Raw genomic sequence first — 13,022 nt, 5'->3', positions numbered from 1 at the left:
AGCACTGACCCTCTGACAGTGCGGCGCTCCCTCAGCACTGACCCTCCGACAGTGCCCACTCCCTCAGCACTGATCCTCTGACAGTGCTCACTCCCTCAGCACTGATCCTCTGACAGTGCAGCACTCCCTCAGCACTGACCCTCCGACAGTGTGGCACTCCCTCAGCACTGACCCTCCGACATTGCGGCACATCCTCAGCACTGATCCTCTGACAGTGCCCACTCCCTCAGCACTGACCCTCCAACGGTGCGGCACTCCCTCAGCACTGACCCTCCGACAGTGCGGTGCTCCCTCAGCACTGACCCTCTGACAGTGCAGCACTCCCTCAGCACTGACCCTCTGACAGTGCGGCACTCCCTCAGCACTGACCCTCCGACAGTGCGGCGCTCCCTCAGCACTGACCCTCTGACAGCGCAGCACTCCCTCAGCACTGACCCTCTGACAGTGCGGCACTCCCTCAGCACTGACCCTCCGACAGTGCGGCACTCCCTCAGCACTGACCCTCCGACAGTGCGGCACATCCTCAGCACTGATCCTCTGACAGTGCCCACTCCCTCAGCACTGACCCTCCAACGGTGCGGCACTCCCTCAGCACTGACCCTCCGACAGTGCGGCACTCCCTCAGCACTGACCCTCTGACAGTGCAGCACTCCCTCAGCACTGACCCTCTGACAGTGCAGCACTCCCTCAGCACTGACCCTCTGACAGTGCGGCACTCCCTCAGCACTGACCCTCTGACAGTGCGGCACTCCCTCAGCACTGACCCTCCGACAGTGCGGCACTCCCTCAGCACTGACCCTCCGACAGTGCGGCACATCCTCAGCACTGATCCTCTGACAGTGCCCACTCCCTCAGCACTGACCCTCCAACCGTGCGGCACTCCCTCAGCACTGACCCTCCGACAGTGCGGCACTCCCTCAGCACTGACCCTCTGACAGTGCGGTGCTCCCTCAGCACTGACCCTCTGACAGTGCAGCACTCCCTCAGCACTGACCCTCTGACAGTGCGGCACTCCCTCAGCACTGACCCTCCGACAGTGCGGCGCTCCCTCAGCACTGACCCTCTGACAGTGCAGCACTCCCTCAGCACTGACCCTCCAACAGTGCCCACTCCCTCAGCACTGACCCTCTGACAGTGCGGCACTCCCTCAGCACTGACCCTCCGACAGTGCAGCATTCCCTCAGCACTGACCCTCGAACAGTGCCAACTCCCTCAGCCTTGACCCTCCGACAGTGCCCACTCCCTCAGCACTGACCCTCCGACTGGGGAGGGAGTGAATGAGGAGGGGCTCAGGATGGGAGTGCTTACGCATGGTCATGAGTTTCCTTGCCCCCACCCCCAACCCCGTGCCCTGGGGAGGTGGGAGGGGGGCAGTGATACTCACGAAGATGTGCGTGTTGTAAGTGTACTGCTCCCCTCGCCTCTTGGTGATCAGCAGCATCTTATCGAACAGGAACAACGTCCGCTCTTTCTTGGCTCTCTGCACCCGGAACGTTCCCTCCAGGACCAACTCTCCAAACGCTATCAGGTCCGGCCCCTTCCAGTTCAACAGCGAGTTCTGGATCTCCTGCAGCAGGACATGAAAGGACCAAAAAGATGGATAAATGGGCCCCTTCATCAACATGGAGAAGATGTTTCCAGGAGTGGGGAGAGACTGGGACCCGAGGGCACAGCCTCAGGGTGAAGGGACGGCCCTTTAGGACGGAGATGAGGAGGAATCTCTCCAGCCAGAGGGTGGGGACTCTGAGGAACTCATTGCCGCGGAGGGCTGTGGAACAAGTCATTGAGTGTTTTTTCGCCAGAGATAGAGACGTTCCTGATTATTAATGGGATTAAGGTTTACAGGGAGAAGGCAGGAGAAAGGGTTGAGAAACCCATCAGCCATGATCAAATGATGGAGCAGACCTGATGGGCTGAATGGCCTCATCCTGTTCCTGGATCATGTGGTCTTCTAGCATAGGGTCATTCACAAACTTCAGCTCCCCCTCTCACCAACCCCCATGTACCCCCTCTCCCTCCAGTGTCTCCAACAAACTCCATCCACCATCATTCTCCACATGTGGGTGTTGGGGTTTGCTGCTGAGACTGATCGATTTCCCCTGAGAGCACCCACCACCCCACACATCCCCTGACTGACCAATCACAGTCTCCAGGGAGGTGAACTGGCGAGCGGAGTGGGGGGGATCGGGGATTGGGGAATAGGTCAAGGGGGAGGGAGAGGGTAAAGGGCATGGGGAGGGCAAAGGGCGTGGGGGAGGGCAAACGGCGTGGGAGAGGGCAAAGGGCGAGGGAGAGGGCAAAGGGCGTGGGAAAGAGCAAAGGGCGTAGGGAGGGCAAAGGGTGTGGGAGAGGGCAAAGGGCATGGGAGAGGGTAAAGGGAGAGGGAGAGGGGAAGGTGCGTAGGAGAGGGCAAAGGGAGTGGGGGAGGGCAAAGGGCGTGGGAGAGAGCAAAGGGTGAGGGAGAGGGTAAAGGGAGAGGGAGAGACAGAGGTGAGGGAGAGGCTAAAAGGAGAGGGAGAGACGGAGGTGAGGGAGAGGGTAAAGGGCAAGGGACAGGGTAAAGGGAGAGGGGGAGGAAGGGGATGTGGGAGGAGAGGGGAAGGGAGAGAGTTGGGGACATGGGAGTAACTTGAAGAGGAACAGTGCCTTCTGGTCACCCAAACACATCCTTTAACATGAAGTGGGATAGCGCCTATGGCTAGGCTTTGTGTAACACTGAGGGAGACACTGTCACCACTCTGTAACGTAGCGAAGGGCATGGTCAAATCCTATCCCCACCGAGGCCTGAGTCTGCTGTAGGTTGGGTACAGATGGTAGACTCCTCTTGTCTTTACCTGTAACCTCACAGCTTGTTCCTGTTTCCTCTTCATGTCATTGATGTACCAGGCCACAGCTGTCATGGTGATGATCGCCTCCTTCACCATCTCATAACCCTCCGCGCTTTTATCAAAGTGTTTTGCCAATTCCTGTAACGGGAACCATTGGACAACTATTAAACCCACCGTGCACACGTTCCAACCTCTATCGCCGCTGGACCCTACGCCCATTTCCTCAGTAACCATCGGCTTGGCCAATCCCCAATTGTCATCTACTGGGCATCATGGGAAGATCAGGAGAGGAGGACAACCCAACCATTCGACCAAATCTCCGTCCCATTTGATCCTGGGTGATCCATTTCCAAACTCAACACTGCATGACCCTTCCTGATTCCCTGCTGCCCCTGTATGCTAGCTTTCTGTGCTTCATATACAAGATGCCCCCAAGTCCCTTTGTGACACACAGTGTCACAGAGTTAGTCCCTTTTTTTGACTAAAAGCTGTTCCTTGGCTCAAGGAGACTCTGTCCTTGATTTTTCTTCAGAGGGGCAATAAACCAGGCCGGGCTCCGATCAGTCTGGTTTGGTACAGAGCTGAAAAGGATTTTGAGAGGCCTTTTGTTTCTATGTAAACAGATGAGACTTCAGGCCAAGGTGGTCATGTTTTAGAAGTGACCTGTATAATGAAAGGGGAGCGGTCAGCCCTCTCACTGAGCTGAGCTGAGCAGTTTTAGTTCAGTCTTGAACTGGTTGGAAGTTCAACAGGAAGCTGTGTGGAAACTCTCTCTCTCTTTTCTACCCTTCAACTTCACCCTGTAAGCATGGGTTCCATTAATCGACGTTTCGGGCATAAGCCCTTCATCAGGATGAAGCCCGAAACGTCGATTCTCCTGTTCCTTGGATGCTGCCTGACCTGCTGTGCTTTACCAGCAACACATTTTCAGCTCTGATCTCCAGCATCTGCAGACCTTACTTTCTCCTTGTGTTCCATTAATACTGGGTTTTAAAGGGAGTTTGCTTATTGGGACTGTTGTGTATATTCGGAACAGCATAATTAAGTCCAGTTTCGATAGACTGAGTTCTGTAGGGGTTTGTCATTCTGTTCTTTACGTTTCATTGTGTAATTTTGTGGATAAAGTTTTGTCTGTTTTAAAATCTAGTAGTCAACCTCGCTATCTTAATCCGGGTAATTTTCACCGTACACTTACTGAAACAATTTGCAATGTTATGGTCTGGGGCTGCCTGCTTCAGAATGTTTTGAGTGGTCTGGTCTAGTCCATTACAACATCTCTCTGCAACCTTTCTCCATTTAACTCTCGTCTTTCTGCCCCCCTTCCCAAAATGAATAACGCTGCATATTCCCACAGAAAGTTAATCTGCAGAAGCAGCAAGTGTTCAGGAAGGCAAATGCAGTGTTACCATTTATCGAAAGGGGAATGGAATATTAAAGTAGGCAGGGTTTCGCTGTGTTATTACGGGCTGCGATGGGGACATGTCTGGAGCACCTTCTACAAAGCTGCCCTTCTTAGTTAAGAAAGAACTTGAGTGCATTAGAAGCAGTTTAGAGAGGTTTCACTAGCCTGACACCCAGGATACAGGGGAAGGGGAGGGATGTGTTATCAGAAAGGTTGGACAGACTGATAAATAAACCTTGGCCTAGTCACCAGGAAACAAGCCTCGGCCTAGTCACCGGGAAACAGGCCTCGGCCTAGTCATGGGAAAATAACCCTTGGCTTAGTCACCGGGAAAGAGGCCTCGGCCTAGTCACGGGAAAACAACCCTTGGCTTAGTCACCGGAAATCAAGATTCAGCCTAGTAACAGACGACCAGTCCTGATCTAGTCACCGGGTGACCAGCCTTGACCCGGTTACTAAGGAGATGAGAAGAACGCAAGGTAATTGATGAAGACATACAGGTTTCAGAGGGGACTTAACGGGATCGATGCCGAGAGGGTGTTTCCCCTTGTGGGACAGACCAGAACTCGAGGTCACAAAGTGAAAGTAGGGCGTTTCCCTTCTATTTAGGATGAAGATAAATCTTTGAACTTTCTTCCCCAGACAGACTTGGAGGCCCTGGGAATAATTTTAAGGTGGATGTAAATGAATTGCAGAAGAAAATGTAATGGAGGCAGGTGATTGGCCACGATCTTGCGTAAAGGTGGTGGGGGGGTGCCAAAGACTCAAGGGGAGAAAAGGCCTCCTCCTGTTTCTTGTGGCCTTACTCCTGCCGAAGGTGGGGGCGGGGTACAGTCTGGTTAGGATGAGGCCCAGTACAGGACACCTCCTTCCCTCTGCCCCTCCCACCCCCTCAGGACCCTCATCCACCTCCAGAGAACGTTTGGTAAAAGCCTCCTCTTCAGAATCTTCGGGATGTTCTCTTCACCTCCCTCCCTTTCCTGTGAGAACAGACCAACACTGTAAAGGTGACCAGCGAGGTGGATGGTGGTCTAGGCTCCCTGTACACTACCCCTCACACCCACCACCCCCCCCCTCCCCCGGGTCCATTTAATCCTATCTCTGTCTGAGGAGATGAGCCCTACCTGCAGCAGGAGGTGGTACTTGAGGATCCTTTGGACTGGCTTTAACAGGTACGTTTCCAGCGGCAACGAATGTGACAGGGATGTCTGCCGCTCTCGGAAGAATTTGGCGAGGGTTCCATTCTTCATGCATTCTCTCAGGACAGACACAGAGCTAGAGAAACAGGAAAAAGAACAACACAGAGCCACAACAGTGAGGCGTCTCAGCATAAACCCCTCAGCTTCATCCTTTCAGACTTCATCCAAAGGGACAGCCTCGCCTCAATGACCAGATATCCTGGTTGCCAGGAAACAGGCCTCGGCCGAGTCACCCGGCAACAAGCCTTGGCCTGGTTACTGGGAAACAAATGACGGCCTAGTCACTGGGACACAAGCCTTGGCCTAGTCACTGGGACACAAGCCTCGGCCTAGTCACTACGAAACACTGGGCGAACAGCCCAGTAGTCACCGAGTGATCAGCCTTGACCCGGTTACAGAGCCACCCACCCGCAACATAGTTACTGGGAGATCAGCAGTAATCTGGTTCCTAGACAACTTGATCCTGTTTCCTGTGTTTTTATTGAGTTAGAATTGAGCTCCAAAGCGCAGTGACTGGGAGAGAGCTGCTCCACACAGAAACCACCGCTGGGTCCTAGTTCAGGCAAAATGTTTCCCAAAGCTGACAACCTCCAAATCAAACACATTCTCTCGAAGGGCTGAAGGGCCTCATTACTGTTTTATCTCCCCTTCCTCGGCCTGTATGTTACTTACTTGGGATAGTTCATGCAGTACAAGGTGTAAATATCAAATTCTTCACTCTGAAAATGGAACAGAAAAACACAAAATAAATTCCAGGGTTAAAAGTAATGAAATCACGGACACTGGAGGTTTCTCCAAGCTAAACCTGGAAAAGATGAGGGAGAGAGGGAGATGGAGGGAGATGTGATGGAGAGAATGGGTGAGAGAGAGAGATGGAAAGTCAGTGGGAGTGTGTGAGACAGGGCAATGTAAAGCAGAAACTGAGAGAGAGGGTGGGATCCTCCTGTGCAGCTAGGGGGCTTGTCGGAGAGCTGGAGAATGTGAGGACACGGGCCGTGCATCTCCCCCACCATCTACCCCCTGTGCCAATGGGACTGTGCCAACACCATCGATACCCTTCCCCAGGAACCAACCTGAGAACCCAGGCCCTGCCTTCAGAGAGTTCCCAGGGTCTTGCAGTTCCAGCCTCCAGCTGAACAACTGGGGGAGGGGGAGGTTGGCATGAACCCCCTCCCCCTTTCAATATCCCTCTCCCTCTCCCTCCCTCTCTCTCTCTCTTTCTCTCTCTCTCCCTCTCTTTCTCTCTCCCTCCCTTTCTCTCTCCCTCTCCCTCTCTCTCCCTCTCCCCTCTCTCTTTCTCTCCCTCTCTCTCCCTCTCTCTCCCTCTCCGTCTCCCCCTCCTAGTTTCTCTCCCTCTCCTTCTTTCTCTCCCCCTCCTTCTCTCCCTCTCTCTCACTCTCTCCCTATCTCTCTCACTCTCTCCCTCACACTCTCTCTCTCTCGCTCTTCCCCTCTCCCCCATCTCTCTCTCTCTCTCTCAGTGCCAGAGCTGACACCAAAAAACCCAGGCACACAGCTCCAGCCGAACAAAGACATTCCGAGGAAAACACAGAGATTCTGGGCCAGAGAGAGTGAGCAGCAGGGGGCGCCATTGTAATAGAGACAGAATGAGAGAGAGGGAGAGAGTTGGAGAAGGACAGAGAGGGAGAGAGTGAGAGAGAGAGAGATGGAGGGTGGGAGAGAGAGATGGAGGGTGGGAGAGAGAGATGGAGGGTGGGAGAGAGAGATGGAGGGTGGGAGAGAGAAGAGAGAGTTGGAGGGAGAGAGTGAGTGGTAGAGAAAGATGGAGGGAGAGATAGAGATGGAGAGATAGAGATGGAGAGATAGAGATGGAGAGATAGAGATGGAGAGATAGAGATGGAGAGATAGAGAGATGAAGAGAGAGAGAGATGGAGGAAGAGGGAGAGAAAGAGAGAGATGGAGGGAGGGGGGAGAGAGATGGAGGGAGAGAGAGAAACTGATAAAGATGGAGAGAGAAACTGATAAAGATGGAGAGAGAAACTGATAAAGATGGAGAGAGGGAATGACGGCGAAAGAGAGAGATGGAGGGAGAGAGTTGGAGAAGGACAGAGAGGGAGAGAGAGATAGAGGGTGAGAGAGAGAAGAGATAGCTGGAGGGAGGGAGTGATGGATAGAGATAGATGGAGGGAGAGATAGAGAGATGAAGGGGGAGGGAGAGAGATGGAAGGAGAGGGAGAACCTGATAAAGATGGAGAGAGAGAATGACAGAGAAGGAGAGAGATGGAGGGATAGAAAGAAAGATGGAGAGACAAAGAAAAATATAGAGAGAGGGGGATGGTGAAAGAAAGATGTAGAGAGAAAGGAACAATAGAGGCACAGAGAGAGAGAAATGAAAAGAAATGGAGAGAGGGAGTAAGAAAACAACGGGTCATAAACCCTTACAGTGTGAAAACAGGCCATTCGGCCCAACAAGTTCACACCAACCCTCCGAAAAGTAACCAACCCAGACCCATTGCCCTACCTACCTAATCCACCCAGCCTGCACATCCCTGAACAGTATGGGGCAATTTCCCATGGCCAATCCACCCTCACCTTCACATCTTTAGACCGTGGGAGGAAACCCACGCAGACACAGGGAGAACATGCAAACTCCACACAGACAGTCGCCCGAGGCTGGGATTGAACCCGGGTCCCTGGCGCTGAGAGGCAGCAGTGCTAACCACTGAGCCACCGTGCCGCCCACAAATTGAGGCAGGAGTTGGAGAGAAAGAGGCAGCTAAACTGAAAGGAGGAAGCAGACAGACAAAGAAAAAGAGAGAGAGCGAGAGTCAAACACACAAAGGTAGGTCAAAGTTAAAACTCACACAACACCAGGTTACAGTCCAACAGGTTTATTTGGAAGCACTAGCTTTCGGAGCGCTGCTCCTTCATCAGGTGGTTGTGGAGCAGGATCATAAGACACAGAATTTATAGCAAGAGAATTGCAGTTGCTCCGAAAGCTAGTGTGCTTCCAATTAAACCTGTTGGACTATAACCTGGTGTTGTGTGATTTTTAAAATTCTCAAGATAGCTCTTAACAATATTGAAGTTGTGAGGTGAAAGTCTGTCTGTGTCCCAGTGTTAGGTCAGGCTGTTGTGCACACAACAATCATCAGGCAGAGGTGTTCCCTCCCAGCTGGGGAACACTTCAGCCGTTAGGGACACTTGGCCTCAGACCTTTGGGTGACCATCCTCCAAGGTGGACTTCGGGACAGGCAACAACACAGAGTGGCCAGGCAGAGGCTGGTAGCCAAGTTCAGTCCCCATTGGGGGTGACCTCAACCAGGACCTTGGGGTCATGTCACACTACAGGGGACTCCATTACACTATACACTCTCTCATACATATGCACACACGTAAACACACACACAGGCTGACTCGGTCTCCCCTGTACATACACACGCACACACACACACACAGGCTGACTCAGTCTCCCCTGAACACACACACACACGCGCGCACACACACACACACACACAGAGGCTGACTCAGTCTCCCCTGCACACGCACACACACGCACACACACACAGGCTGACTCAGTCTCCCCTGCACACGCACACACACGCACACACAAACATACACAGACTGACTCGGTCTCCCCTGCACACACACATACACACACACACAGAGGCTGACTCGGTCTCCCCTGCACACACACATACACACGTGCACACACACACACACAGGCTGACTCAGTCTCCCCTGCGCGCGCACACACACACACACACACACACACACAGACTGACTCGGTCTCCCCTGCACACACACACACACACACACACAGAGGCTGACTCGGTCTCCCCTGCACACACACATACACACGTGCACACACACACACACACAGGCTGACTCAGTCTCCCCTGCGCGCGCACACACACACACACACACAGGCTGACTCGGTCTCCCCTGCACACACACATACACACGTGCACACACACACACACACACAGGCTGACTCAGTCTCCCCTGCGCGCGCACACACACACACACACAGGCTGACTCAGTCTCCCCTGCGCGCGCACACACACACACACACACAGGCTGACTCAGTCTCCCCTGCGCGCGCACACACACACACACACACACACACAGGCTGACTCGGACCCCCTGCGCGCACAAGCGCGCACACACACACACACACACACAGGCTGACTCGGTCTCCCCTGCACACACACACACACACACACACAGAGGCTGACTCGGTCTCCCCTGCACACACACATACACACGTGCACACACACACACACACAGGCTGACTCAGTCTCCCCTGCGCGCGCACACACACACACACACACAGGCTGACTCGGTCTCCCCTGCACACACACATACACACGTGCACACACACACACACACACAGGCTGACTCAGTCTCCCCTGCGCGCGCACACACACACACACACAGGCTGACTCAGTCTCCCCTGCGCGCGCACACACACACACACACACAGGCTGACTCAGTCTCCCCTGCGCGCGCACACACACACACACACACACACACACAGGCTGACTCGGACCCCCTGCGCGCACAAGCGCGCACACACACACACACACACACAGGCTGACTCGGTCTCCCCTGCACACACACACACACACACACACACACAGGCTGACTCGGTCTCCCCTGCACACACACACATTTGAGAGTTGAATTTATATTTGCAGAATTACATTTTATTTTGCTCAAAAACTGCATAAATTAATGTAAGGGTCTGTAAATCCCACTTTAGAAATTGAATCAGTCTGACCTAACATTGGGGCACAGGCAGACTTTAACCTCACACCTTCAATGCCTTACCTGAGCTGAGATAGCTTTTAACAATAGGTGCAATCTTGAGAATGTAACTTTACAAAAGTTTTGGGATTTACATATCAAGGAACTGAAACTAACATGGTCATTCTAAAAGATAAACACTTAAGCTAAATGTGTTTAATATTACATTCCATGGCACTGCAATTCTGCTGCTATAAATTCTGTATCTTACAACCTTATTCTCCACAACCACCTGATGAAGGAGCAGCGCTCCGAAAGCTAGTGCTTCCAATTAAACCTGTTGGACTATAAGCTGGTGTTATGTGAGTTTTAACTTTGTCCACCCCAGTCCAACACCGGCTCCTCCACATCTCAGAGACAGGAAGTAGTTCAGACAGACCCAGGAGCATGAACTCTTTGTTGAATCGTTACAGAGTGACGGTGAACTGAAGGTTTGCTGTGAGCTGTGACACGTCATTACAATGGGCTTGGTGAGTGTGTGTGTGTTTGTGAGTGTGAGTGTGAGTGTGTGAGTGTGAGTGTGTGTGTGTGTTTGTGTGTTTTTGTGAGTGTGTGAGTGTGTATGAGTGTGTGTGTGAGTGTTTGTGTCTGTTTTTGTGAGTGTGTGTGTGTTTGTGTGTCTGTTTTTGTGAGTGTGAGTGTGTGTGTTTGTGAGTGTGTGTGTTTGTGAGTGTGTGTGTGTGAGAGAGAGTGTGTGAGTGTAAGGGTGTGTGTGTGTGAGGGTGTGTGAGTGTAAGGGTGTGTGTGTGAGAGAGTGTGTGAGTGTAAGGGTGTGGGTGTGTGAGTGTAAGGGTGTGTGTGTGAGAGAGTGTGTGAGTGTAAGGGTGTGTGTGTGTGTGAGAGAGTGTGTGAGTGTAAGGGTGTGTGTGTGTGTGTGTGAGAGTGAGAGCATGTGAGTGTGAGTGTGTGTGAGAGAGTGTGTATGTGTGTGTAACCGCAGTTCTCACTGCTCCTGAGAAAACTCCACTTCCCTGGAGAGGTTCACCCTGGGTCACACTGGAAACATAACATGGCACACTATGAAAGGAAATGTGGGCTGGATTATAACATCTGGATCCCGAAACTCTGAGTCTAATTACTGCAGGACAAGCTCTCTCTCAAAAAATGTTGTCAAGGAGTTTAATACAGTGCCTTAAATAACTCCTTCGAAAATTGGCTTTTAGATTCGATGCTCAGTCAGAAACCGAGAGAATAAGTAACTTCAGCATCTGGAGAAGTGAATGAGAAACGTCAGGGATAGGGGAACGGGAAATGGATGAGCCAGACCTGGAGACGGGTGCAAGGGGCAAAGCAGCTAATTATTTTTGTTATTTATTAAGGGACCACGTTTTGATGCCCATTGCTAATTTGCCATGGGGCAGCTCAAAGCCAACTGTACCTGGAGTCACATGGAGACCAGACTGGGTAAGGATGGCTGCTGAGTCTCCCAACAGAATATGAGTGACCCAAAGTCACCATCATACCCAACTTCAGATTTTTTTTGTAAAAACTGTATTCAAATTCCACCCCTGTGCATCAAACCCAAGAGCCAGAACATGGCGGGGGTCTCTGGATAAATCATCCAGCAACAATACCAGCACTGGCAGACAGGAGGCGGTGTAATGTGGGGCTGGTTTTGGTGAACTTTGTGCAGAAGGTGAATGTCTCAGTGAGTTTCTGCCGTAGGGAATGAATTCCCGAGGTCATGATGATTCGAGAAACTGCCCAACTCGTGAGAGTCACACATTCACTCACAATCACACACTCACACTCTCTTACACACTCATATTGTCACACTGCAGTAACACCATATTGGGCACACAATCTCAGACCAGAGGGAAAAGAGGTTTGGGATAGGTTCCACTTCAGAGACTGGAACACAATACTCAGGGAGCACCGCACTGTCGGAGGGTCAGTGCTGAGGGAGTGCCACACTGTCGGAGGGTCAGTGCTGAGGGAGTGCCGCACTGTCAGAGGGTCAGTGCTGAGGGAGGGCCGCACTGTTGGAAGATCAGTGCTGAGGGAGTGGGCACTGTCGGAAGGTCAGTGCTGAGAGAGTGCCGCACTGTCGGAGGGTCAGTGCTGAGGGAGTGGGCACTGTCGGAGGGTCAGTGCTGAGAGAGTGCCGCACTGTCGGAGGGTCAGTGCTGAGGGAGTGCCGCATTGTCGTAGGGTCAGCGCTGAAGGAGTGCCGCATTGTCGGAGGGTCAGTGCTGAGGGAGTGGTCACTGTCGGAGGGTCAGTACAGAGGGAACGCCGCACTGTCGGAGGGTCAGTGCTGAGGGAGTGCCGCACTGTCAGAGGGTCAGTGCTGAGGGAGCGCCACACTGTCGGACGGTCAGTGCTGAGGGAGTGGTCACTGTCGGAGGGTCAGTGCTGAGGGAGTGCTGCACTGTCGGAGGGCCAGTGCTGAGAGAGTGCCGCACTGTCGGAGGGTCAGTGCTCAAGGAGTGCCGCACTGTCGGAGGGTCAGTGCTGAAGGAGTGCCGCACTGTCGGAGGGTCAGTGCTGAGGGAGTGCCGCACTGTCGGAGGGTCAGTACTGAGGGAGTGCCTCACTGTCGGAGGGTCAGTGCGGAGGGAGTGCCGCACTGTCGGAGGGTCAGTACTGAGGGAGTGCTGCACTGTCGGAGGGTCAGTGCTGAGGGAGCGCCGCACTGTCGGGGGATCAGTGCTGAGGGAGTGCTGCACTGTCGGAGGGTCAGTGCTGAGGGAGTGGTCACTGTCAGAGGGTCAGTGCTGAGGGAGTGCTGCACTGTCGGAGGGCCAGTGCTGAGGGAGTGCCGCACTGTCGGAGGGCCAGTGCTGAGGGAGCGCCGCACTATCGGAGGGTCAGTGCTGGGGG

The 13,022-nt window shown here is 53.1% G+C and overlaps 1 protein-coding gene across 1 annotated transcript in view; it reads right to left on the bottom strand.

Moving 5' to 3' along the window:
* Positions 1 to 13,022, bottom strand: part of LOC122547537 (uncharacterized) — a 181,171-nt gene that overhangs the window by 55,875 nt on the left and 112,274 nt on the right. The window contains exons 6-9 of the mRNA XM_087983853.1: positions 6,102 to 6,148; positions 5,355 to 5,505; positions 2,835 to 2,966; positions 1,385 to 1,567 (exon numbers count right to left, since the gene is read on the bottom strand). Of these exons, the coding sequence (XP_087839979.1) occupies positions 1,385 to 1,567; positions 2,835 to 2,966; positions 5,355 to 5,505; positions 6,102 to 6,148 (513 nt within the window). The remainder of the gene's footprint in view (positions 1 to 1,384; positions 1,568 to 2,834; positions 2,967 to 5,354; positions 5,506 to 6,101; positions 6,149 to 13,022) is intronic.

The sequence above is a fragment of the Chiloscyllium plagiosum genome, unplaced genomic scaffold, assembly GCF_037043375.1.
Source record: "Chiloscyllium plagiosum isolate Xiang-an unplaced genomic scaffold, Cpla_swu_hap1 HiC_scaffold_47, whole genome shotgun sequence".
Classification (NCBI taxonomy): domain Eukaryota; kingdom Metazoa; phylum Chordata; class Chondrichthyes; order Orectolobiformes; family Hemiscylliidae; genus Chiloscyllium; species Chiloscyllium plagiosum.
This window is presented reverse-complemented; position numbering and strand designations above follow the sequence as displayed.